At 44.8% G+C, this 26,123-nt stretch overlaps 1 protein-coding gene across 1 annotated transcript in view; it reads right to left on the bottom strand.

The window, feature by feature from the left end:
* LRRC8A (leucine rich repeat containing 8 VRAC subunit A) overlaps positions 1-26,123 on the bottom strand; it is a 35,237-nt gene that overhangs the window by 4,468 nt on the left and 4,646 nt on the right. Inside the window, exons 2-3 of the mRNA XM_033137825.1 lie at positions 24,757-24,937; positions 6,271-8,434 (exon numbers count right to left, since the gene is read on the bottom strand). Of these exons, the coding sequence (XP_032993716.1) occupies positions 6,271-8,427 (2,157 nt within the window). The 5' untranslated portion in view covers positions 8,428-8,434; positions 24,757-24,937. The remainder of the gene's footprint in view (positions 1-6,270; positions 8,435-24,756; positions 24,938-26,123) is intronic.

Below are 26,123 nucleotides of genomic sequence, written 5' to 3'. Positions count from 1 at the left end.
CATGCTTCTGCAGCAGCATTTCCCAAACCCGGAGTTGCAAAACCTGCACAAGCAGTCATGGGATTTATAAGAAAACCCCAAATAATGGGTGCTTTTAATCCTTAACTTGTATAATGAATAAACTCGGTACAGCTTTTTGTTTTGTTGGGCATATTGTGATGCTGCATTGTGACTTGTAACTGAACTTCAGAAAGACTTGAGCCTCATGCTCCAATACTCAGTTACCACTTTCTGGAGGCAAACCTGGCAGTTCATCAGAAGGTGACCATGCAAGCAGTTGTTCTGAGTGACTAGGACAGCTTCTCTCTGATGGGCAGGCGCTGAATAAATAATACCTTTGCCCTATGCATCAGTAATGATCTGAGGTTCCATCTCCTGCCAGTCAATCCCCACAGTGACCTCCCCGTTGGCAAAATGCCAGCTTAGCCATTTGACTGACACTTGCAAAAGTTGACTTTATTGTGATTAAAACTACTAACAATGGCCAAACTACTAAAACTGGCATGTTTTTAGGGTAAGCATTTATAGCTTACAAAACAATATCCTGCAATCAGATGGTTGGCATTCTTATATTCCCATAAACAAAACATACCTGGGTAGCTAGAATGCTGTTGCATGATTTACCCATTTTTAGTTTATTGCTGATTTTAATTTATTGAAGGTGTTAACAAATTGTTTTATCTTTTTTTAACTGCTTTGAGGTTTCTTTACAATCAAGCAGTGTACAGTGGTACATCGGGTTAAGAACTTAATTCGTTCTGGAGATCCGTTCTTAACCTGAAACTGTTCTTAACCTGAGGTACCACTTTAGCTAATGGGGCCTCCCGCCGCCACTGCACTGCTGCTGCGCGATTTCTGTTCTCATCCTGGAGCAAAGTTCTTAACCCGAGGTACTATTTCTGGGTTAGTGGAGTCTGTAACATGAAGCATCTGTAACCCGAGGTACCACTGTATAAGTTTTATTTTAAAAAAATTAAGTGTGAATGACTTTGTCACAACTGCAGAGATTTCACCAGATCCCACATTAAGCAGGGTGTTAAGTGAATTTTTGCTTAAATGCTTCAAATAACCATTATAAAACAGCAAAAGGAGCAGTTACATGCATGAAAACAATGACTGCTGAAAACGAAGGTCTAAAATTCACGAGAGATCTGGTTAGCCATTTGGGGGGGGGGCAGCTGTACTGATCCAGAAAAGCTCTGATGTTCAGCCAAGCAAATCTTCCTCTGCAGGCAAATATGCTCTTTATTCAAACAGTTCTTTAACTCTTGGACCACAGAAATATCTTCTGGGAGATCCTGCCATGACACTGCTGTGGCTAACTAAGATCTGCCCTAGAGAAATTGCTCTCTATTAATAAACAGTGTTCCTAAGAAAACAAAACCACACTAGAAAACAGGAAGCATCTTGTGCAGGGTGGAGAAGCAGGGGAACTTGTTAATTTATCCACCGTAGCCATGGCTCTCCAACTTGCATCCTTTGTTGTCATAGAGCTAATGAGATCAACATATTATTTTCAAGAAAACAAAAACCAAGAAGCCATAACTGGTTATGGGACCCAGCCCTGCTTCTTATAAGCTAGCTACTGAAGATGAGAGATGTTTCCAGACTGTCAGTATTTCATGGGAGGGAATCAACGGCACACATTGAAGCATAGGTTTTTGTGCTTAGAAGGAGAGGGAAGGAGCTCAATGGTAGACCATTTGCTTTGCATGTAGAAGGTCCCAATTATGAAGTAGCTTTCTATGTAATTCAAGTGTTTATTCAGAGTATGAGGACTTTTTAGGGAAAAGGCACTTGCAGTAGAGCACTTGCTTTTCAGGCAAAAGCTCCTAGGTCCAGTCCCTGGCAGCATCCCCAGGTAGGCTTGGGGAAAATAACACTTTAAATGTAGTGCAGATGAGGCTTTAGCAAGGAGACAGCTTAAAGAGAGGTGGGCAAGTGAACTGCTTCTAGACTTCCTTCTACACTAGTACAACAGACTAAGAACATAAGAAGAGCCAGGTGGATCAGGCCAATGGCCCATCTAGTCCAACATCCTGTTCTCATAGTGGCCAACCATATTTCTCTTCAAGGCAACCTTCAGAGCAAAGGTTTGGGAGGCAAGGAAGGGAGAGAAATTAATGCTTAATTAAGCATGCAGCTACCCAAGTTGATCCATTTGGTGAGGAGGGGGCTCAACACAGCAGTAATACCAATGCCTTTGTTGAAACCTACTATATGCTGAAACAGAACAGAACAAAACAAAAAACCCACCAGCGAGCTCGCTTTGTCTTCACAGAGTGGGTGCTTAAAAAATTAGAAAAAAAGAGCAGCTTGGGGAGGGAGAGGAGGAAAAAGGTTGCAGATGCAGATGGTAACAGTCCTGCCTGCATGATGGAAGTCTTAATTTAGTGGTTCAGGAAGCTCTTTGCAGACTAAATAAGTGAGTTTATGCCAAGTGCAGAAAGCTCTCAGGTTGCACCAAAAGTATACTGGAATGAAAGGAGTAATTGATGCTCTCCAACTCTGAAAATAGAACGAAAGGAAAAAGCCCAGCAGTTATTGGGATCCATCTCGGAACACCTAGATCCCTTGCAAGGCGAAGATGCAAAAGAAAAAATGTAGCAGACCTTTACACATTACTGAAACTGGAAACTGTTTGCTACCAAATGGTATGTGCAGCATTAATGGAAGCCAAATTGCTAAGTATTACCAAGTGGTGGAAAGGCTGGGTTGGTTCTCTGTCCCTTAAGAGATGTAGTGAGAGATCCTTGGAGCAGGGAATCTGTCTTCTTGTGCTGTAGCTCAGTGGCAGAACACCTGTTTTGCATGTGGAATGGTCCCAGGTTCAATCCCCAAAGGCATGTCTAGGTAAGGCTGGGAAGGTTCCTTGCCTGAAACCCTGAAGAGCTGCTACCACTCACTATTGACAATACTGAGCTAGATGGACCAGGGATGTGACTCAGGCAACTTCTGGCATTCCTATTTAATTCGGCCCTTTATATTCAGAACTATGAGAACCAGAATCTTACTTATTTTTTTAGGGAAAGGGTCATGCTTAATATTTAAGGTTAGGGTCGTAACTCAGTGGTAGAGCACCTGCTTTGCATGCAGAAGTCCCAGGTTCAATCCCCAAAAGCATCTCTAGGTAGGGCTGGTAAAAAACAAACAAACACCCTTTTCTGAAAAGCTTAGAGAGCTGCTGCAGGACAGTACAGACAATACGGAAATAATAATAATAATAATAATAATAATAATAATAATAATAATAATAATAATTCCTTGCCCATCTGGCTAGGTTTCCGCAGCCACTCTGGGCAGCTTACAATACATCTAAAAACATAGTAAAACATCAAACATATAAAACTTCCTGATACAGGGCTTCCTTCAGATATCTTCTAAAAGTTGTGTAATCTCCTTGACATCTGATGGGAGGGCGCCACTGCCGATAAGGCCCTCAGTGTCCAGGTTGAGCAATGAGAGTGGGGGCACTCCTTCAGGTATGCTGGGCCAAGGCCAAAGCAACAACACTTTGAATTGCACTCAGAAACATACTGGAAACCACATTTTGGAATAGGTGCAGTTTCTGGGTCACCTTCGAAGGTAGCCCCCACGTAGAGTGCATTGCAGTAGTCCAAGCGGGAGATAACCAGGGCATGCACCACTCTGGCGAGACAGTTCGTGGACAGGTGGGGCCTCAGCCAGTGTACCAGATGGAGCTGTGCCTCTATGGACAGCTGTGAGTCCAAAATGGCGCCCAGGCTGTGCACCTGGTCCTTCAGGGGCACACTTACCCCGTTCAGGACCAAGGAGTCCCCCACGGCCGGCCAGCCCATGTCCCCCCAAAACAGTACTTGTCATGATTCAACCCCAATCTGTTAACCGCCATCCATCCTCCGATCGCTAGCTGAACCAGGGGTCTGAGTCAATATAAGGTAACATCCTGTGTGCCTTTTGGGAAAAAGAACCACAGCAGCCTAGCAGCAGAGCTGCTCTGATAAATCATACACTATTTAGGGTAAGCCAGGGCCCAGTAGATTCATCAAAGCACAGCATTTGGCTTCTGCACTGATAGGCAAATACTGTGAAAACAATGGTTGAATGTTAGGCAAATACTGATAACAATGGCCCAGCGCTAGGCAAATACTCCAAGAATGAATGGTCATGTTGCACCCCGCTTAAGTAGCATTCCTCCGCTTTGTATTTCAAGCTCCACAACAAGCAAGTCCACACCCAAAGGGTACACAGTGCCTGTGTGTGGAACAGTCAATCAAAAGAACAAAAAACAGGTCTTTGCTACTGCAACGATTACAAAAGAAATCAAGCCCTCAGGAAAGTTTCATGTCGACGTGGCTGGGGTGATGGTGCAGAAGATGACAGAGGAGTCCTTACCGGGCTGGGAAGACCCGAAATTTTATAACAACAGGACCAAAAAATGTACCCTGTCCATCGATGTTGATGTAGAAAGTTGATTGATTGACATTAGATATAGATTTTGCTTTTGTTTCAATGTTAATTGCATTTAACTTTTAGACAGAATGCATCAGATGAATAATTCCTGTGTGCCTGCATTTTGCAACCCTCATGCTTTCCTTTCCAAGATATAAACATGTAATCTTATCTGATCCTAAAAGTGGCACAAATGGCCAGCCAGGATGTTTTCTTGATGTTAACACTAGGGTGTAAATTCAGCATCTCCTTGAAGCTCCTGGAGAGGTCTGGAGAGTGGCACCACAAGAATGGGATTTTTCTCCATTTGTGGAATGCTCTCCACAGGGAGGTTCGGCTGGCGCCTTCATTTAGGCACCAGACTAAAAAGGTTCTTTAACCTCTTTGGCTGATTGTCATTAGATGCCCATTTAAATGTGCTGTGGAAGGGGGAGCTTACTGCTTTGTTTCTGTTCTTATTTTTATTATGTATTTTGTGTTTTTTATACTGTAATTTTATGTTGTGAACCGCCCTGAGATCTACAGGTATAGGGTGCTATACAAATTTAATAAAGCAAGCAAGCAAGCAAGCAAACAAGTAACAATTTACAAGTATGATAAAGGTAAAGGGAACCCTGACCATTATAGTTGAGGCCAAATGGCTAGGGAAACTTGGGAAGTTGATATCAGTATGGAGCCATGTATGTTTACGTCCCATAATAACCTGTAACCTTTCTTGATGTATGTAGAATGCTGTATATACTTGAGTATAAGCCTAGTTTTTCAGCACATTTTTGTGCTGAAAAAGCTGCCCTCGGCTTATACTCAAGTGAAGCAGGCGGTGGGGGCAGCGAGAAAGAAGCCCTTTCTCTCCACTCGTGCCACCGTCGCCCACTCACCCCAGTCAACCATTCCTTAAGAAGCGTACAAGAACGGTGGTTCTTTACTCTCCCCAGGCAGCTTGTTCCATTCTTCAACTGCTCACATAAATGCAAACTTTAGACCCCAGAAGACAGAAAGCTTATCAGTTAAGGAAGTATTAAAACACCACAGGTGCTCACTTTCCCTGGCTCCTGCTTAAAAAGGACAGGATCCCAGCCTTCTCTGTATAACACAAGGGAACATTGCGCTGTGGGTTAAACCACAGAGCCCTAGGGCTTGCCGATCAGAAGAATGGCGGTTCGAATCCCCGCAACGGGGTGAGCTCCACAGCGGCAAAGGAGGAAGAGGAAGGAGCAGCCCGAAGAGCTGCTTTCGGGCTGCTTGTTCCTTCTCCTCCTCCTCCTCCACAGCAGCAAAGGTGAACTGGCTTATACTCGAGTCAATAAGCTTTCCCAGGTTTTTGTAGGAAAATTAGGTGCCTCGGCTTATATTCGGGTCACCTTATACTCGAGTATATACGGTAGATGTTTTGAAGCTTTATGACTCTTAGTGTGGTGTGTTTGAAACCTCTATATAAGTTCAAGGCAGTCCTCCCTAATTGGCAGCTTGTTCAGAACAACCATCAGAAGAATGTGCCCTAACCTAATGCATGCATGCATGCAGTGTTCCTTCAGTCAATCTTAACTAGAATCTAACATGGCAGCAATGACTCTGCCATAACCCACCTGTTGTAGCCTAGTTTAGAGGAGCAAACTTATGCCATGTACCTAACACAGCTCTGCCCTTCAACAGGGAGGAACAGCCAGGAGGCTGCCACCGCCACTGCCACCGCCCTACATCATCTGCCACCTGAGGCAGTCACCTCACCTTGCCTAATGGTAGGGCTTGCCCTGTACAAAAGATATTGGGGGACCACTCCCAGCCCAAATGGCTTCTGTGCGCCCCCCCCCCGCACCACATTCAATCCCCTTCTCTTACCCTGTTGGCTGTGACAGCCAGGTTCTGCAGATTCTGCAACAGCCTGATGTCTGCTGGTATCGAAGTCAAGAGGTTGTGGCTGAGATCCAAATACCGAAGCTTCCGGCAGTAGAAGAGCTGGGTGGGGATCTTCTCAATCTTGTTGCGGTTCAGGTAAAGGCGCTCCAGGTTGGTGAGGTTGCCGATCTGCATGGGGATGTAGGCAATGTGGTTGTACCACAGCTTAAGGCAAGTGAGGCGGTGCAAGTGCTGGAAGCTAATGATTTCCTCAACGGTTTTGAGGTTGTTGTCCTTGAGGTCGATCTCTTGGAGGTTCTGGAGGCTGAAGATGGAGTGGGGGATGCGCTCCAAGTCGCAGCGGATCAGCTCCAGCTCTGTTAGGTTAACCATCTTCTTGAGGCTATTGAGGACGATGAGCTTGGTGCCCTCGTTGTTGATGGAGAGCTTCTGGAGGTGCACCCCGACATCTGTCACCACCTGGGGAAGCTTTGTCAGGTTGCTCTTCAGCCTCAGGACCTTGAGCCTCTTTAACTCCCTCAAGCCATCAATTACAATGTACCGGTTGTTCTCAGCACTTAAGTTCCCAGTCAGGTGGAGTTCTTCAAGAGTCTTCAAGCTGTAAATCCAAAGAGGGATCTCCTTGATGTCCGTGAACTTGATGTGCAAGGATTTCAAGTTCTCCCTCAAGAAGGCAAGGGCTGGGGCCTCTATCTTGGCCGCTGTATGGTACAGCCACAGTTCCTTGAGGCTGGTGAGCTGAGCGATGCTTGGTGGGATGGTGACATCAGGGATGAGCTCTAGCTTCAGGACCTCCAGTTCAAGGAGGTCAAAGACAGTGTCTGGGATGCCACTGAGCATGAAGAGGTGCAACTCTAGCTTCTCCTGGGAGTTTTTGGTGATCCTCTGGCGCAGCTTCTCCAAGGTCCATTCATTGTTGAGGTTCAGTTGCCGGAGTTTGTTCTCACTCACTTCAGAGAGGAAGACAGCAAAGCGTTTGGAGTAGAGGGGGTCATACTGGTCGATGAGGTGTAGCATGAAGGCAAAGTCATTTTTTACATCAGGGATGTCGCTGTAGCTGCTCTCCTCCCGGATGGACTCAAAGGAGTACTTCTTGAGGGACCGCCGGAGCATCCACCAGAGGGTGTACATGCAGATCAAGCCATAGAAGATCACCAAGCTGATGTAGAAAGACGCCAGGATTTTGAAGAGGGTGGCAAGAGGATGAGCACAACGGTACATGCGGTAGCCTGTCAGGCTCTCAATGTCCACCTTACAGTCCACATCAAAGGCGATGTTGCTGACATAATAGACAGTGTAGCAAATTATGAGGATGAACTTGATCACCTTGATGATGGTTTGCCTCATATAGAGGCGGTAGACAATGTCTCCTTCCTCCACATGTGTCCGGAACTTCTTGACCTTCTCAAAGAGTGCCTTGGCTTGCTCGCCTTCCTTCTTGTCCAGGACGCCATTCTCTGTCCGGTCCACAATTCCTTGCTCGATCCGAGATTTTGTCCGCTGTAGCATCGGGGCCGTGGCCTCCACATCCTCACTAACTGTGGAGGACTTCTTGTCCATGGAGCCATTCATCTTCCCAAAGGTGGGCTTGGGGTCACTCTCCTCCACCACTGTCTCAGAGAGGGCCCTTGTGGTCCATGGGGAGTCGAAACACTTGAGTAGGATGGAGACAAAATGCTCCAGCTTAGAACTGGTTCGTGGGAACTTGAACCAGAAGTTACTGCAAGCCAAGAAGATCAGTGTATGCATTAGCACCAAGTAAGGGAAATACTTGGCAAACCAATGAAGGCAGTTTTCATAGCACACAGCATCCACGTAATTGTACTGGTGCCTGTCGAGTTCGTATTTGATCCCTGTTGGCCCTGGCTCCATGGCTGCCACTAAAGAGGAGTTAAAATAACTTGTGTCCAGGCTTGCAGTTGGCCAGTCTCTGGAGGAATCGTTGCAAGCGTCTTTGGTGACCCATTTGCAAGGCAAGCAAATCATTTTGTCCTGGGTGACTTGCAGCGTCCCACCAAATACCGCAATCATCAGCATCACAATGGAGATATAGTCCGTAAAAACGTCCCACCATGGCTTTAGGATGCGGTACGCCGGCTGGGTATCGGCAAAGTAGCGCAATTCTGTGACCGGAATCATGGTTCACCTGGAAAGGGGGAAGGAGGACACAAAAACACAGAGGCTTGATGTTACCAACAAAGAACAGCACATTTCCAAACTGACTACGAGGTGGATAGGGTTACATTACAACAGAAGGATAGGGTTGAAATCATCGTACATTTAGTTCCAACATAGATACATGCAGTCAATGGAACTGCACAAAAGCAGGGGGTGGAGAGGCAGATTTTCAGTCCAAGGGCAGCATTCTTTTTTATATCAACTTTTTGGGGGCCACATGCCAGAGGTGGGTGGGGTAGAGGCAAAAGTGACTAGAGCAACTAGCGCTTTAAATATATAGTATAGAGGAGGCCTTCACTGTAAGGTTCTAGGGTGGGTTACAACATTAAACCGTAGTATCAAAACAATTTAAAACAACTTGCAATCATAAAAACAAGGTGGATCCTAATAACGGACACAACAGGTATCAAAGGCCAGGGTACAGAGGAAGCTGTATAAAGAAGGTCCCAGGCACACCTCTGGGGGGAGGGAGTTCCATAACTTAGGTGCCACCGCAGAAAGTTCCCTCTGCCGAGGTGGCACCCAGAGCCTCTGCGGGTGGAGGAACTGCCAAGAAGGCCCTCTTTACCGATCTTAGCACCCGGGAGGGTCTTGCAGGGAAGGAGGCAGTCTTTCAGGTATTTGGGGCTGGAATTAACTTTGGCACATTCATTTTAACGGGTCTACTGCAAGTGTAATTTTGTGGGATTCAACCCAAAGAATCACAGGTTGTGGTTTTGGTTTTTTTTGGGTCGTCCTCCAAAAAGCAGGAAAACTGGTTGTTCCCAATGCAGAGGAGTGTTGTGGAATACATTAACCAGCCGATTTTGTTCCAAGCATAGAGCCACTAAGATATGGTAACCTGCCTCGTGACTTAAGAGTTATATGCAAAACTTTCACCTGGTGTCTGCAAAACCACACTGAGAAGCAGAAGAAGAAGACAGAGTGCAGTGCATGTGTATAAATTACAAGGTTTTGTGGTGTGGGCTTTGTATGGGCGCGAATGCGTGCAAAGGAATAGGTGCTAAGGATAAATCTGTGCAGGAAGCAATTTCATGACTCCAAAGCATTGGCTGTTCGTTTTCTTTTTAATTTCAGTGAGCTCAGCAAGCGGAAGGAAACGCAAAGGAGATGGGAATCAAAAGATTATTTCCTGGCTGTGGCCACTCCCACCTGGCAGTAGGCACCTCTGGTAGGATCAAGAGACAAAGATTCACATGAGGGTAACGAGAAGCAGTCCACTCTGGAGTCACCAACCTTCCTGGGTCCCACAGCCACATGTGGATAAACTGGTATGGGCATCGCACAGAGACACTGCAACCAAGCAAATGTCAAGACTCTTCCTGCATTGCAGGAGGTTGGCCTAGATGACCCATGGGGTTCCTTCCAACTTTTCAATTCTGTGATTCTATCCTATTGTCTACAATATAATGCTTAAAAAAAATTAGTATCTTTGGAAATATTTGCAACCCCCTCTTCAGTCAAAAAGGTTCCTGGAGAGGTTTGCATACAATTGACTGAAACAAAACTGTCCCTCTTCACAAGATTACAATTGGTGGCAGCGGGGGAGGATCATCCCTAAGATAGTTGGATGGAAATCCTGCAGTCAAGCTAGTGCCAAACATATTGCTCTGCTTTCCTTTGGGCCAAATCAGTGAAGCCAAGTGTCTTGTCTTTTGAGCAGCCCAGGACCCCCATACACATAGCCCAAGGGGAGGCCACTTCAGTGCTGCTACTTCACCTCCAGAGGTGCACTCCATTGTCCCTTGAGACAGAAGGATGCCAACAAGTACGCCTACTAAGGACACCCATTAAAATTAATGGGCATGCCAAACTTAGGCTCAATGGGCCCACTCAGAGCAGGACTATGGTTGGATATAGCCATAACTTTTTGTATTTATATATTAAGTATTTTGGAAATGCTTTTAATGAAAATGAATAAATAACCCACTCAGTGTGTTCTCGTTCTCTCTCTACTGGAAAATGGTTGGATTGGTTGTTTGCTCTGATGTTTGTTCTATGAACTCAATAGCTCTTCCTTAGTCTTTCAGAAATTCTCACTTGACCCTTACCCACATTCTGTTTGATGTCAGCTCTGCTTAACAACCTACCCACTTAAGGCACTCAACAAATATCCCTTTGTAGCACAACTTGCTTACATTCACACACAATACCTCAAGGTCTGATCCACCAACAGAACCAATTAATTGAGCTTTGAACAGCAATGCCGGTTTTTCTAACAAAAACAAATCATTAGGGTAATCTGAAAAAGGTAATTTACGTCATAATTTTTTTTTCTCATGCCCTAGAGGGGCCGAGAGGCTATGGCCCTCCGGATGTTGTTGGATAACAACTCCCATCATCCTTGACCTTTAGCCATGCTGATGGGGGCTGATGAGAGTTAAACATCTGGAGGGCCGAAGATTTCCCTATTCCGGTCCGAAAGAGTGATCTAATTTAGCATGTTTTTTGGCTTGTTTTTGATAAACAAAGTTAAAAAAAGATAACTCCTGTTGATTTCTCTCCCCCCCCCCCATATATAAGTATGTGATCTGAAATGTTTCAAGAGGTAATGGTACACAGCACATAGTTAAACTGTGGAACTCGCTCCCACAGTAATGGCCACCAAACTAGATGGCTTTAAAAGAAGATTGGACAAATTCATGATGATGGAGGAGGAGGAGGAGGAGATCCTGCTTTCTGTTTCTGTGCCCAGGTCCTGCTTTCTGTTTTTGCATTGGGGCATCTAGCTGGCCACTGTGAAAACAGAATGTTGGACTAGAGGGAGCTTTGGTCCAATCCAGCACATCTCTCAATGTGGAAGTCTTCTGTGACAGCAGAACCTCCATGCCCAGGGGCAGTGTATCTATGAATACCACATGGTGGGAAACACAACTTGAGATTTGCTGCTGGGACATCTGGTTGGCTACTGTGAGAACAGGATGCTAGGCTAGATGGGCCCCCTTTGGTGTGATCCAGGAGGAATCTTCTCATGTTCTTAAGTAAACAAGGCTTAATGTTACACGATGAATATTGTTTTTATTGGAACACTTGTAAAAATTAGAAGATATTACTTAAATGATGCAAAGGTGTTAAGAAAAGAAGATGTAATGGAGAGTTTTAGCAGACTAATAAATTTTAATATTCCCAAGAACTGCACATTGTGTGCTGAGTCATATACTTGCCAGGAATAATCAACCTAGGGAAAAAATACAGTTTTGATACTACCAAGCCGGTCTTACATCGTATCTGCAATTGGCCTCCATCCATTGTTATTGATGAGCTTATGAAACGGGGAGTGGGAGTGGGGATTCAATGCAAAAATGAAGCAGTGGAAATTTTTCAAGCTGGAAAACTTTCCAACCCACATCCCAGGCTCTGAATGACAAGAACTATTAATTCTCTAATCATAAAAAGAGCCGATTTTGTGACGGTTCTCCATCAAGCTTTTGCCTTCTGGATTTTGTATATGTTTTATAATCCTTAACCACCCCTTCACCAAAAGATTCCAGGTTCATTGCACAAAAGTGTCAGTAAAAACCAATTCACTTTTTGCAAAGACATTGCATTACACTCAACCCTTCTACTCAGCTCACATCAACAAGCAACTTTGTTTTTCTAGTAGCAATGAACAAGACAATTTAAGAACAAACATAGCAATAAATTTTAGAATGGGTGTGACACTTTGGGGCTAGCAATAAGTAGTTGTCCTACTGGCTAAGTTAGGTGTGGGGAACCTTTGGTCCTGCAGATGCTGCTCAGCTACAACTCTCATCATCCTTGGCTGTTAGCTACAGTATCTTGGGTGGAAGGGAACTGTAGTTCAGCAACATCTGGAGAGCCAAAGTTTCCCCACACCTGGATTCACCCCAACCCTCCAGAGAATATTTAGGCGAGTGGGGAGAATGAAAGTTTGGTTGTGCAAGCAGAAGTCATTCCACAAGTTTAATGACTTCACTGGAAGCAAAACAAATTGCTTTAGGGCCGGATTTTAGGGACTGAGCAAAGAGAAAGTGTACATGCCTGTAACAGCCTCTCCACTCAACAGCTGAAAAACAAAAATAGTACAGACAGTTCACCTTTACTTTTAAAGCACTCAAGCACACAAACACCTGCAGAATGTTTAAATCAGCACCTCTGCAAGATACTGTGTGCTTGGGAGGCTGAGCTTGTTTTTTCTGCCAGACAGAGAGACAGGGGCAGATGATGGCCCTGACATTAAGCCATCTACAGGACAAGAGATCACTATAGGTAACCAAGAGGGAGGTTGCCAGGGCAGCTTGTGCATGATGAGACACAGAAAAAAAAGTTTTCCCTTTGCAGGGGTTGCTGAGATCTACTGACACAAGTGTTGGCACCTTATATGACAAGGATAAATCATGCATCAGACTGCGCATCTAAGCCATGGTCTAAACTGTTTATAATATTTTATTTTTAATTTGCTGTATCCTGCCCTGGGACCTTATGCTGAAGGATGAATAAGAAATCAAAGACGCTGGTGATAAGAAGAAGAAGAAGAAGAAGAAGAAGAAGAAGAAGAAGAAGAAGAAGAAGAAATGGGCTACAAATGCTTAAAACAAAAAGCTCAATAAAGTGTGTGCCAAAAGACACTTCTTGCCTGGTGTGCAACTTGGGTCTACAAACAGTTTTAGTCCTAAAAAACCATCCATGCTGGATTTGTTTCATTTGGCAAAGATTTTCCTGTCTGACAGTCAACATGCAAAGGTCAGGATACACTGGGTGCCTTGCTTTTTGAGCAATCATACAGAAATTCATTTCACCCGGCACAGTCCATCAGCCTCAGAAGCTAGCATTGCTGAAAAAGGGGTGTGGTGATGAGCTGAATAATTACTACAGGCAGGGCCTCCAGGTATGACAACAAGTTATAAAGGATGGATGTGGGTCCAGCAAAATCTTCCTCCTCCAGCAAAAAAGCAAGGCCTCCACCTCTCCAGCCCTCTGACATAGAGGCACTGCATGGCTTGTGTGATGTTGTTTTGCTAGATTTGAGATGACAACTGGATGGCAAAGAGTTCTTATTTCTGCTGGCTCACCCTGGCAACCGCAGTTCATTAAAGTGATGGCGGAGCAAAAGAGACAGTAAGATGGAACAAACACAAGCATATTTCTTTGGGGGGGGGGATACTTTGAGTACAAAGAGCCCAGAAAAAGAGATAACAGGTCCAAGCAGCATAGCATACAAATGCCAAATGCTGCTTGAACACCACACCTGATATACCCCTCTAGAAATGTTAACAAAAGCTGCACCATCATTAGCCTGCCTTCTTAACTCTTATACTGTATCTATCTCCTGTTCCTTGGCAGAGCCCAGGAGTGGACCCCAGTGAATTCCCTCTGCAGCCAAAGGAGCTGTGAGGACAGGAAATCTGCAAAACCTTTTATTAATTAGACCCATGGGGGGGCGGTGGAAGAAGACAAGGTCTTGCTTACTCAAAAAACATGCACTGAAGATAGTTTAACTCAGACTAGTTATCCCAAACAACCGTTTACAGTGCAATCCTGATAAATGTCTACTCAGAAGTACCCTGCTCAGCTTCACGGGATTTATTCTCAAGTATGGAACGGATGTCTATAAGCACCTTGTTATAGCCAAAAGTGGTGAGGAATTTGTACCACTGTTTCATAGGAACACAGAAAGCTGCCTTACAGCAAGGTGGGCCATCGATCCACTTAGCTCAGTGCTGTCTGCACTGACAGGCAGCGGCTTTTTAGGGTTTCTAGTGCCCCCCCCCCCAGTGTTACTTGGAAATACTGGGATTTAAAACACAGGACCTTTAGCATGCAAGGCAGATAGTCTGGCACTGAGCTATGGCCCTTCCCCACACAGAACATGTATGGGAAGGATTTTGGGATTCTAATCCATATTACAGCCTGAATACAAAAGCAAGGATGGTAGATGCAGTAGTTTGTTATTTCATGAAAATTACATACCGCTTGATTGTAAAAAGAAAACCTCAAGGCAGTTTGCAAGAAAAAAGGTAAAATGATAAAATTATCAATAAGAAACATTAACAACAATAATTTCAGAATTTCAGAAAATTAAAATAACAACATACTAAAAACACAGGAAAGCTCACATCAACTTTCTAAATATTTAGGTAAAGGTAAAGGGACCCCTGAGCATTAGGTCCAGTCGTGGACGACACTGGGGTTGCAGCGCTCATCTCGCTTTATTGGGCGAGGGTGCCGGCGTACAGCTTCCGGGTCATGTGGCGAGCATGACTAAGCCACTTCTGGCGAAACAGAGCAGCGCACGGAAACGCCGTTTACCTTCCCGCCAGAGTGGTACCTATTTATCTACTTGTACTCTGACGTGCTTTCGAACTGCTAGGTTGGCAGGAGCTGGGACAGAGAAATGGGAGCTCACCCCGACGTGGGGATTCGAACCACCAACCTTCTGATCGACAAGCCCTACGCTCTGTGGTTTAACCTACAGCACCACTCACATCCCTAGGCTTGCCTAATTAAAAAAAATTTAACAGGCACCAAAAAATAGCCTGATATCAGTAGTAGATATAAGGATATCAACTATGGGTATTGCTGCCTATGGCAGATGCCTTTGCTGCACATGAAGCTGTGTAATCTAGGGGGAAACAGAAAGTCACAAGTGGCTAGAATTACCGGTACACAGCAAATACGTAAGTGCAAAATTTTAACCATAGTAATATCCATTTTCTATAATGGTTTTAATTTTTGGCAGGCATCATTTTCACATTTACAAGTTTGTTTCTGTTACAGGTGGGTAGCCGTGTTGGTCTGCCATAGTCAAAACAAAATCGAAAATTCTTTCTAGTAGCACCTTAGAGACCAACTGAGTTTGTTCCTGGTATGAGCTTTCGTGTGCATGCACACTTCTTCAGATACACTGAAACAGAAGTCACCAGATCCTTAAATATAGTGAGGGAGTGGGGAGGGGTATTGCTCAGAAGGGTGGTGGGAATGGGTGATCAGCTGATAGGTGTGGAAAACCTGTTGACGACTCTTAACGGCTGTAATTAGTCTTGCAGGGAAAGGCAAGTGGTGAGATGGCTAAAGATAGCTTTGTTATGTATAATGAGATAAGAATCCAATGTCTTTGTTCAGACCAGGTTTCTCCGTGGTTTTAAGTTTGGTGATTAGTTGTAATTCAGCCACTTCTCTTTCCAGTCTATTTCTGAAATTTCTTTGTATTAAGACAGCTACTTTGAGATCTTTTATAGAATGTCCTGGGAGATTGAAGTGTTCTCCTACTGGTTTCTCTGTCTTGTGATTCCTGATATCAGATTTATGTCCATTTATCCTTTGGCGTAGGGTTTGGCCTGTTTGTCCAATATAGAGAGCTGAAGGGCACTGTTGGCATTTGATTGCATACACAATGTTGGAAGATGAGCAATTAAATAGTCCTGAGATGGTATGTTTGATGTTGTTGGGACCAGTAATGGTGTTGTCCGGGTTTATGTGGCAGCAAAGTTGGCATCTGGGTTTATTGCAGGCTCTGGTACCAGTGTCCATGTTGAGTCCTGTTGTAGTATTATTGTGGGTGAGGAGCTGTTTGAGATTGGGTGGCTGTCTGTAGGCGATGTAGGGTCTTCCTCCCAGAGCTTGAGAAAGAGAACTGTCATTGTCTAGGAGAGGTTGTAGATCTCTGATGATGCGTTGTACTGTTTTAATTTGGGAGTTGTATGTGATTACTAGTGGTGTTCTGTTATTTTCTTTTTTGGGTCTGTCTTGCAGCAAGTTCTCTCTGGGTATCAGTCTGGCTCTGTTGATCTGTTGTTTAACTTCATCAGGTGGATATTTTAGTTCTAAAAAGGTTTGCTGTAGATCTCTTAGGTGAGAGTCTCTGTCTGTAGAGTTGGAACAGATGCGGCTGTAACGTAGGGCCTGGCTATATACTATGGATTGTTTGGTGTGTTTGGGATGGTAGCTAGAAGCATGTAGATATGTTTGTCGGTCAGTTGGTTTACGGTATAAGGTGGTGTCTATGTGTCCATCCTGTATTTTTATAGTAGTGTCCAAAAAGTGTATTTCTTGCATAGATTGGTTCATTGTTAGGTTGATGGTGGGGTGAAAGTCATTGAATGTCTGGTGGAAGGTGTCCAGGGTCTGTTGGCCATGTGTCCAGATAATAAAAATATCGTCAATGTAACGCAATGAAACAATGTTTCAGTGTATCTGAAGAAGTGTGCATGCACACGAAAGCTCATACCAGGAACAAACTCAGTTGGTCTCTAAGGTGCTACTAGAAAGAATTTTCAAGTTTGTTTCTTTCAGCTATGAGGACTTAGAAGCCTCAAGACTTCTAAGACACTTTTAAATCAAGGGGGGAAATGCCTACTAGCCTCAGGAAAACATACTATGGTCTGTCAACACGCCTGCAGAGAGCATTGTTTAAAAATCATGGGTAGGCAAACTAAGGCCCAGGGGCAAAATCTGGCCCAATCGCCTTCTAAATCCGGTCCGCGGATGTTCCAGGTATCAGCGTGTTTTTACATGAGTAGAAAGCGTGCTTTTATTTTAAATGCATCTCTGGGTTATTTGTGGGGCATAGGAATTCGTTCACTATTTTTTTTCAAAATATAGTTTGGCCCCTGATATAGTCCGGTCTGAGGGACAGTGGACCGGCCCTCTGCTGAAAAAGTTTGCTGACCCCTGGTTTAAATAAAATGGGTACCGGCATTGAGAAGCCTATCAACAGAAACTGAAAACAGGAAACATGGTGCCTTGCGATTGTTTTTAGGCTTTTGTAAAAGCCAGCAATATTTAAAGCTAGGACAGCATTCAATATTTTGTACCACCATCTGAAGAGCCGGCAGCAAAGCATTTCCTGGCCTATTGCAATCAATTTCCTCTCACACCTCCACGTATTCCTTAATATAGCATCTTCAGATTCTCAAGGTCAAGAGAGTCATTAAAATGTCTCTTGTTCTAATACAGCCAAGAAGTTACATAAAAGTCTATCCCAGTCACCGTTTCTATCCAAGGAAGGCCCAGAGCATATACTGCATAGAACATACTTTTTTCTTCTTGTTTTTGATGTAATCTCATTTAGTCTCTGAAACATTTGATTCCGGACATCTGGACTTCTAAAACGTTTCAGTGTGGCAGCACTCACACTTTGGAACTCCCTGCCAATTGACACCAGGCAGGTTCCTTCATTGTACTCTTTTCCTCGCACGCTAAAAAACACTTTGGTTTAGGCAAGCCTGCCCAGACCCGTAGCATGTTGACATGCATTTTAATCCATTTTTAGCTTACTGAAGGTTTTAAACAACTGTTTTTGCAGACAAACACTTTGAGGTTGTTTTTTACAATCAAACGGTATACAATTTTTTTATGAAATACATAAATAATCCCTTATTTAAATTTAATGGCTGGCTTACTTGTCCTCCCCACCTCCCTCAGGTGCCTTAAAATCTTAAAACTCTTTGACACCCAACAGAAATATTTAATCCATCAAGTTTACGAGGCAACCAAATGCAGGGTACAGCCAAGGAGGGGGGTAACCATAAAAAAACTTGCCAAATAGTACAATACAAAAGTATACATTCACAGGGGGGGGACTTAAACCACTGTCCTCATAATGCTATTCTAAGTTGGGACATTTCACAACAAATCTAGCCATTTTAAACATAAGACTTAGCTGTCCTTTTCAGCAAAAAAAAATTCCCCCTGTATTACTTTAAGTGGCCACAGGTTCTAAAATCTTCACGCATTTCCCCCCTGGAATTTCATACAGACTACAGTATTAATCAATCATGTACTGTAATATTATCTTCGATCAACCAACTTCCACAGATACAGAAGACTTGTTCTCTAGCAATATTATTCTACCTGCCTCCCCTTCCAGAAAGTTAGCTTCTGTCATCTGGAAACGCAAAGGCAAGGGAGTCTCAGGCATATTCTCTTCCCCATGCTGTGTTTTTAAGACAGGAAAATTGAAGGGGTGGGAATCTACAGGTCTCAACTGCTTCAATATCCAGCCTGGCATAGCACTCCTGCATCACCTTTTTAAATCATTATTATGCAATATAATATTGCTATAGGCGGGAAGCTAACAGGAATGCTGCTTTTCTAACAGTCGTGCCCCTAGCGAGCTTCTCAAAAGCACCACCTGAAATCCTTTAAAAAAGGGGGGGGGGTTGCACAAAGCTGCTTCTGTCCCGGCAGAGGAAGGAGGCCAATAAAAAAACTCTCAGCCTCAAAAACTAGGGCAGTTACAAACAGATAGAGAGGGTGGGTGGGTGTAACTTTAGAAAAGAACTCTGCAATGCTAGCTCTCTTTTCAGGAAAACTTCTCTTAGCAACAAGAGAGCTCAAAGAAAAGATGAAAGACAATGGGTGCATGTGGAACTACCACAGCTAAGGCAAATTCCCAATCTTCTTGCAATAGTTTTGACGGCAAATACAGGAGGAGGCGTCCCAAAGGCTCACAAACAACAGCATAGAAATGGGTTGAGATTCTTGGGTTCAAATTTGGGATGGGAGGCCATTAAGCAAAGTACCATTGTTACAACAGAGAGAAATTCATAAGAATATAAGGTAAAAAGGTAAAGGTAGAGAACCCCTGGACGGTCAAGTCCAGTCAAAGGCGACTATGGGGTGGTGGCGCTCATCTCGCTTTCAGGCCAAGGGAGCCGACGTTTGACCACAGACAGCTTTCTGGGTCATGTGGCCAGCATGACTAAACCACTTCTGCCGCAATGGAACACAATGATGGAAACACCGTTTACCTTTTCCGCCGCAGCAGTACCTATTTATCTACTTGCACTGGTGTGCTTTCGAACTGCTAGGTTGAAAGGAGCTGGGACAGAGCTGTGGGATGTGGGTGGTGCTGTGGTCTAAACCACTGAGCCTCTTGGGCTTACTGATCAGAAGGTCAGCGGTTTGAATCCCCGCGATGGGGTGAGCTCCTGTTGCTCTGTCATTAGAATATAAGATCAGGCCAATGGCCCGTCTACTCATAGAATCATGGAAACATGGAATTGTAGAGTTGGAAGAGACACCAGTGGTCATTTAGTCCAACGCCCTGCAATGCAGGAATCTCAACTAGACCATACATGACAGGTGGCCATCCAACCTCTGCTTAAACACCTCCAAGGAAGGAGAGTCCATCACCTCTCATGGGAGTCTGTTCCACTGTTGAACAGCTCTTACTGTCAGAAAGTTCTTCCTGATATTTAGTTAAAATCTATTTCCTTGTCACTTAAAGCCATAGGTTTGGATCCTACCCTCCAGAGCAGGAGAAAACAAGCTTGCTCCATCTTCCACGTGACACCCTTTAGATATTTGAAGATGGCCATCATGTCTCCTCTCAGTCTCCTCTTTTCTAGGCTAAACATACCCAACTCCCTCAACCATCTCTCATAAGGCTTAGTTTCCAGACCCTAAATAATCTCGGTTGCCCTCCTCTGCACACAACTCATATTTCCCACCCTTCCTCCCAAAGGAGGCTAGAGCAGCAGACACAGCAATGATAACACATTAAAAAATTACCTGAAAACATTATCTCGAACCATTGGCCTTAGGGTTGCCATACCTTTCAGCCATCAAAATCAGGAATGTTTTAAAATTTCTCCTAAGAGTCAATACAGAGGGAGACAGGTGCAGCTCACAAAGGAGGGCATTCCATAAATGGGGAGCCACCACTGAGAAGTCAATCATGGGTCAATGCCAATCTAGCAGCCCCCAGTGATGGTACCAAGAACAAGGCCTCCACCTGCCAATTGTTTGGTGCTCTTTTAGGTACTTGAGCGCCAAGCAAGCCATTTAGAGCTTTATATCTTGACCTTTGGTCCATGGACCTTTAGGTGGTCTGTGAACTGGGAGCAAAAAAGAAGAGAGAGATTTTACCCATGGAATATAATTGCACTGATGGAAAATTTATTGTGTATGTGTTTATGTGCATTCTTCTGGGAAGAGGGTTGAAAGCTTTCATCAGACAACAACCCCCCCAAAAGGAAGTTAAGAACCATTGCTATTTGCTAGTATATTCCACAGGCATTTTAGTTTAAGCTTGATTTTATAGTTTTAACTGATTTAAATAAAGAAATAAGCAGTATTAACACCATGAATTGAGATCCTTAGTTCACTTTCAGGATGGCGACACATGGTCCCATCATAATGCCTCTCTTTCCAGTCTAGCAGATGCATTCTGCACTGGCAGCAGGCCCCCACCCCGCCCCCCCCATCTTCAAGAGCAGCCCTGCAGACAGCGCATTACAGTAGTCCAATTTAACTAACTTAAACTCCTGACTCTGGCTGGGGACCCTGATATACAATGGAAGGAAAGGAGGGACCTCAATGGCACCATACATTTAAAGCACTATCATGTCACTTTAAAACAGCTTTCTTCCCTTTCAAAGAATTCTGGGATCTGTAGCTAGTTACGGGTACTGAGAGTGATTACTGGTAGGAGACCCCCTACTGCCCTCACAGAGCTACAATTCTCAGCATGGTTTAACAATTAATCCCCCTTTCTAGGGAGCCCTGTATACTGCAGCTCTAGCACGTGTGTGTGATTCCACTGCTTCCTGGGAAGATGCAGGAGATGTGCTGAAGCAGCAGTGGGGACGTAGCATGAAAGCAGGCTGCACAAGAGCAGGGCAAATTTGGAGAGTGACGCAAGACGACAGCTAGCCAGGTAGGCAGTGCCTCCTTATGAATTATAGAAGTGCAAAGTCACCACGTCCCGCAAGCTTCCTGTCCAAGGCCAGCGTTTGCACTTTAGCAGGGGACTGAACACAGGTGTATTCAAGGACAGGAGAGACAGCCAGAGGAGGGTACATGGATGGAGCTGCAGCAGTGGGATGGAGCTGATGAAAACCATCAAGTTCAGACGCTGCTTCTCTGCACCAAGCCAGGAATTGTTTGCAATTAAGGCAGTTTGAGAGCCAGTGTGGTGTAGTGGTTAAGAGTGGTAGACTCGTAATCTGGGGAACCGGGTTCGTGTCTCCGCTCCTCCACATGCAGCTGCTGGGTGACCTTGGGCTAGTCACACTTCTCTGAAGTCTCTCAGCCCCACTCACCTCACAGAGTGTTTGTTGTGGGGGAGGAAGGGAAAGGAGAATGTTAGCCGCTTTGAGACTCCTTCGGGTAGTGATAAAGCGGGATATCAAATCCAAACTGGTGGAGTGAAGGCACTAGGGGACACAGCTCAGCATCAAAGCATGTGCTTTGCATGCAGAAGGTCCCTGGTTCAAGCCCCAGCAGCATCTCCGGGAAGGCCCAAGAAAAAGCTTCCCGTGAGAAATCTTGAGGAGATGCTACCAGTTAGTGTAGACAATACTGAATTTTTCCGTTTTTTTTCCCCCCCGGGCCTTCAAATCTCTCATCCAGCACCCTGATCCTGTTCTCACGGTGATGAAACCAGATGCCCCAATGGGAAGACCGCAAGGAAGACCTGAAAGTAACAGCAACCCTTCCAGGAGGAAGAAAAGTATGTGGATATCCAAGCAAAAAGCATCCAATACAATCAACCCATGTTATATTCAGCAAGCCATTCAGGTCATACACCAATGCACAAATCTTTTTGCACCCCAATGTGTTTTTTGTTGGCGGAGGTGGAATCCCTCCTCTCTTGGTGGGTATCTCTCAAGATGACCTGCCGCATCACAAAAACAAAACTAAAAACTTTCTCACCACCCTGCTCGCATCTTCATGGGCATATCTCCACAAATCACCGACCAGGCTTTGAGGTTTGCAAAAAGGGAGGGCGCCTTTTTGCTTGGCACCCACCCTCCCAGCAGCTGTGGCATGTTCTCCCAAGTGAGTCCCGCATGGTGCTGACCCAGACATCTTTCTGCTGCCAGGTTAAGACTTTCATCTTCCTCCAGGCATTTGACAGAATCTTAAAAGCTTGCTTGTCAGTTGCCTAGGGAGATGCTTGCCTTGAATTAGATGGTTAGCTAATAAAATAATATTTAAATGCTGAAGATTTACGCTTGCCTACCCAAACATCCAATTTTCTCATAGGCTGGGCATTCTAGAATGCAGATTTGACAAGCGTTCTAAACTCCAGCAATTGTGACATTAAAGTCACCACTTTTACCCAGACAGCAAGGGAGAAAAAGGAGTTCTAAGCCATCCCTCACAGTATAGACTCTCCCCTGTGCCAAACCATGCCACTCCTGCTTTGCACGCTCAAGTGCTTTTGCCTGCCTAGAATGCGCCTTTGAACCCTGAAAATGCCTGGTAAAAACTGTACATAAGGTAACATTTACTTTTAGTATTCCAACCACTTGTTTCTGGCCCACACACCATCATTGGCACGCGGGTCCTGCATGGTTTCCCCCAAAAGAAGGCAGCCTTTGGGGTAAAGAGGGTTCCCCTCTCTCCTACGGTAGAACATTTCCCATGATCCTCTTCCACAGACCAGGGTTTCAAGGAAGGCATGCTGGTATGGGGAGGGAAGGTAGCAAGCTGAAATGCAGATCCACAACACTGGATCCTCATCTCAACAGGCATTTAAAAACTGAGCAAGGAACTGGGTAGAGCAGATAAGAGGAAGAGGCATCAAATGACTTCATTTTTCTAACAAAATCTGTCTTCCATTAGATGTTAATCATACGCAGTAATTAACAAAGAAAGGGAGGGCAAAGCTTCTTAGCCACAGGGAACGTTTGGCTGTTTAAATCTCCAATGTAGTTTAACAGCAGCAACACACACACACACACACACAGAGAGAGAGAGAGAGAGAGAGAGAGAGAGAGAGAGAGAGAGAGAGACCTGCAGAAATCTCCCCTTGCAAGGAGCAAATACATTGGTACCTCAGGTTACATACGCTTCAGGTTACATACACTTCAGGTTACATACTCCGCTAACCCAGAAATAACGCTTCAGGTTAAGAACTTTGCTTCAGGATAAGAACAGAAATCATGCTCTGGCGGTGCAGTGGCAGTGGGAGGCCCCATTAGCTAAAGTGGTGCTTCAGGTTAAGAACAGTTTCAGGTTAAGAATGGACCTCTGGAACGAATTAAGTACGTAACCAGAGGTACCACTGTACAGTTTCACATGATCTCTAAAGTTATGATTAGCTCAATCACTTCTATTTTTATGATTGTAAATTGTTTTTAATTGTTTTTAATATTATGTTTTAATGTTTTAGAGGTGAAGGGTGGGTAATAAATAAGTAAATGAGTAATCTATTTGCCTGCTTTTCAAACATAAACACCACACAAAGCCAGAATCCTGCTGTCAAAACGAAACAAAGTACAGCATTTTATTACTAGGATATCCATTAGGGGCTGTTGGTGGGAGAAAGCTGTAATTGGTTAATTAAAGTCAACATTTTAATTGAATAATGACTCCATTACTTCTAAAATGCAAGGCTGGGACATCCCATGGGGAGACTCTGGTTGTGGCTGGGGGAGAAGCAGAAAGACAGGATTGTTTTTGGAGAGGGGGTTAGGTTAGGAAATAGGGAGACTGAAATGAAGAAACAGAGCCGCAGCAGAGCCTTAGAAAGACAATCTCTGTACCTTGCCTCCCCTGGGAGGGACACATATAGGCCACCAAAGAATCAGACCACAACTCCCACGAGCTCAACAGTGATGAACATTTTGTCAGCCCAATGGCCTCATTCCCTTCTGGTCAACCTTCCAAAGGCCACAGCCCATGGTGGGCAGGGCCAGAGGCAAAAGTGGGTGGGGTGAATTTTTATCTTTGTACAGTACAGAGCTTTCTACAAACACTCACACAACCCTCTATAGCCTCCATCCAGGCCACCAAGAGGCATGATCAGAGTTCAGGGATGCATCCCAGCCAGCCAAAAAATACTCAAAGGAGGATGCAAAGTGGGTGTGGTCTGAGAAGAGGCAGTGTTGGGTAGGGTGAGTCCTGAGGGCTGCATTAGCCCCATGGGCCTGAGATTTTCTGGGCCTGGAAAACCCCAATAGGCAGGGGCACTTGGAGGACCCGATGCCCAGAAACTTCACACCCAAGAGGCTTGAAAGCAGGCAGGCCCCCCAACTTTCTGGAGGAGAAAACTTGAAACACTACACAAAGAAATGGACAGGAATGCTGGGGGGCCTCAAGGCATGGGAAATACAAAGGAACGGAAACTTCATCAATCCCCTTTTCCATGCCTGGGCTTGGAAGCTGTTATACAACTAAGGGCACTCAGTTGTCCTTTTCCAATTCAAGTCATGCCTAAGCAGTAATGAGATGCAAGAACATTGTTTCCTCTTCTTCTGGCTTCACCCTTTCGCCTGGAGGCTTTTTCCATTTGGCCGCAGACCAGGCATTTCCCTCCCCCTCCCCCACCTTTGCTTTTTGCATTTTAAAATAATATTAATACTAATATTGAATTACCAAGTACATCGTCACCAGTGGAGCCCTTGGAAGAATGGGATGCAGGCTTCTCGCTCTGTGCCCGGGTATACTGCTATCTGCAATTCAGCACTTTGTACTGAAGATAGAGGCTGCCTCTGAGGGTCGAGTTCTGGGCGGGTGCTGAAAGGAGGCTTTTCCCAAGCGCCATGGGAGCTACTTCCTGAAAAAGAAGCACACAGTTTACTAAGGTGGGCTGAGTGTGGCTAGGTTTTATTGTCCAACCCAAAATACTTGACCAAGGAACCCAAAGGCTGCTATCCCTACACAGCCACTCCCCACTTTCGACACACAAGGCACATCTCATCCAATAACCATCCCGGTATTAGTAATAACCGTTTTTAGGATACAAAACAGCTCAGTGGCATCCATACTCCCAATGAGCCCCTTAAGAATAGGAAAAGAAAATAGCTAAATCAAATCAATGGTTGGTTTCGAGCATGGGGAACCTGTCTTAGCCTGAGGGTCACATTCATGCATGCATGGTGGTGGTGAGAGGGGGCCAGTGGCAGAAGCAGGCATTGCAACAGCAGCAACTATTCAGGTATGCAGCATTCCAGCCATGCACTACTTGCACTTATCTCCTTTTGTCCATATCCAGGCAAGCAAAAGGTGCTACCGCATTTCGTGGACACATTCCAGCCTGGCAAAAGCACATAAGGACGATGCATTGCAGAACCAGTGAGGTGTGTGGTCTAGGGAGAGTCCCAAGAGCTGGACAGAGATCCCTGGAGGCCCACATTTGGCCTCTAGGTCTGCAAGGCTCCCCACCTCCGATAAAAGCACACATGCAAGCTTAACATGGAATGCAAAAAGTGCAGAGAGCAATCTCCTCTCTATAGTCTCACAATACTACTGGAAATTGCATGCATCCAATGAATACAAATACTGCTGGGGAGAAACTTGTATCAAGAGATGCACATAAAGTTGGAAATGCCTATTTTAAGATGAAGCCTGACAGGGCATCTGAAGCACCACTGTACAAATTTATTTTAACTGAGTGACACCTCAGGATTTCCTAGTCAAGCCTTCTTCACCAGGGTGAGCCCTAAATCCTGAAGAAAACACGGTCTTCTTCACAAAGAGAACTCCTCTGGTAATTTCACAACTGGGTGGTTCCCGGGATGGGGTGGGAAGGGCCCCAGGCATCAACACTTACACAGGTTTCATATTTAATTACACTTCTGAACTGGTTTGTAGCTACCGCTAAGGCCAAAGGGTATGCTTGGCAGCTCCAGGTGTAGCCATGACATTGTCATACCTCCTACAAGCCAGTGGGGCAAATTGGTGCATTGCAAGCTGTTGGGTGTCCAGATTTTTGAGATGATGATGATGATAATAATAATAAT

This window comes from Lacerta agilis, chromosome Z (genome assembly GCF_009819535.1).
Source record: "Lacerta agilis isolate rLacAgi1 chromosome Z, rLacAgi1.pri, whole genome shotgun sequence".
NCBI lineage: Eukaryota > Metazoa > Chordata > Lepidosauria > Squamata > Lacertidae > Lacerta > Lacerta agilis.
The sequence above is the reverse complement of the archived record's forward strand: the minus strand, read 5'-3'. Positions and strand labels throughout refer to the sequence as shown.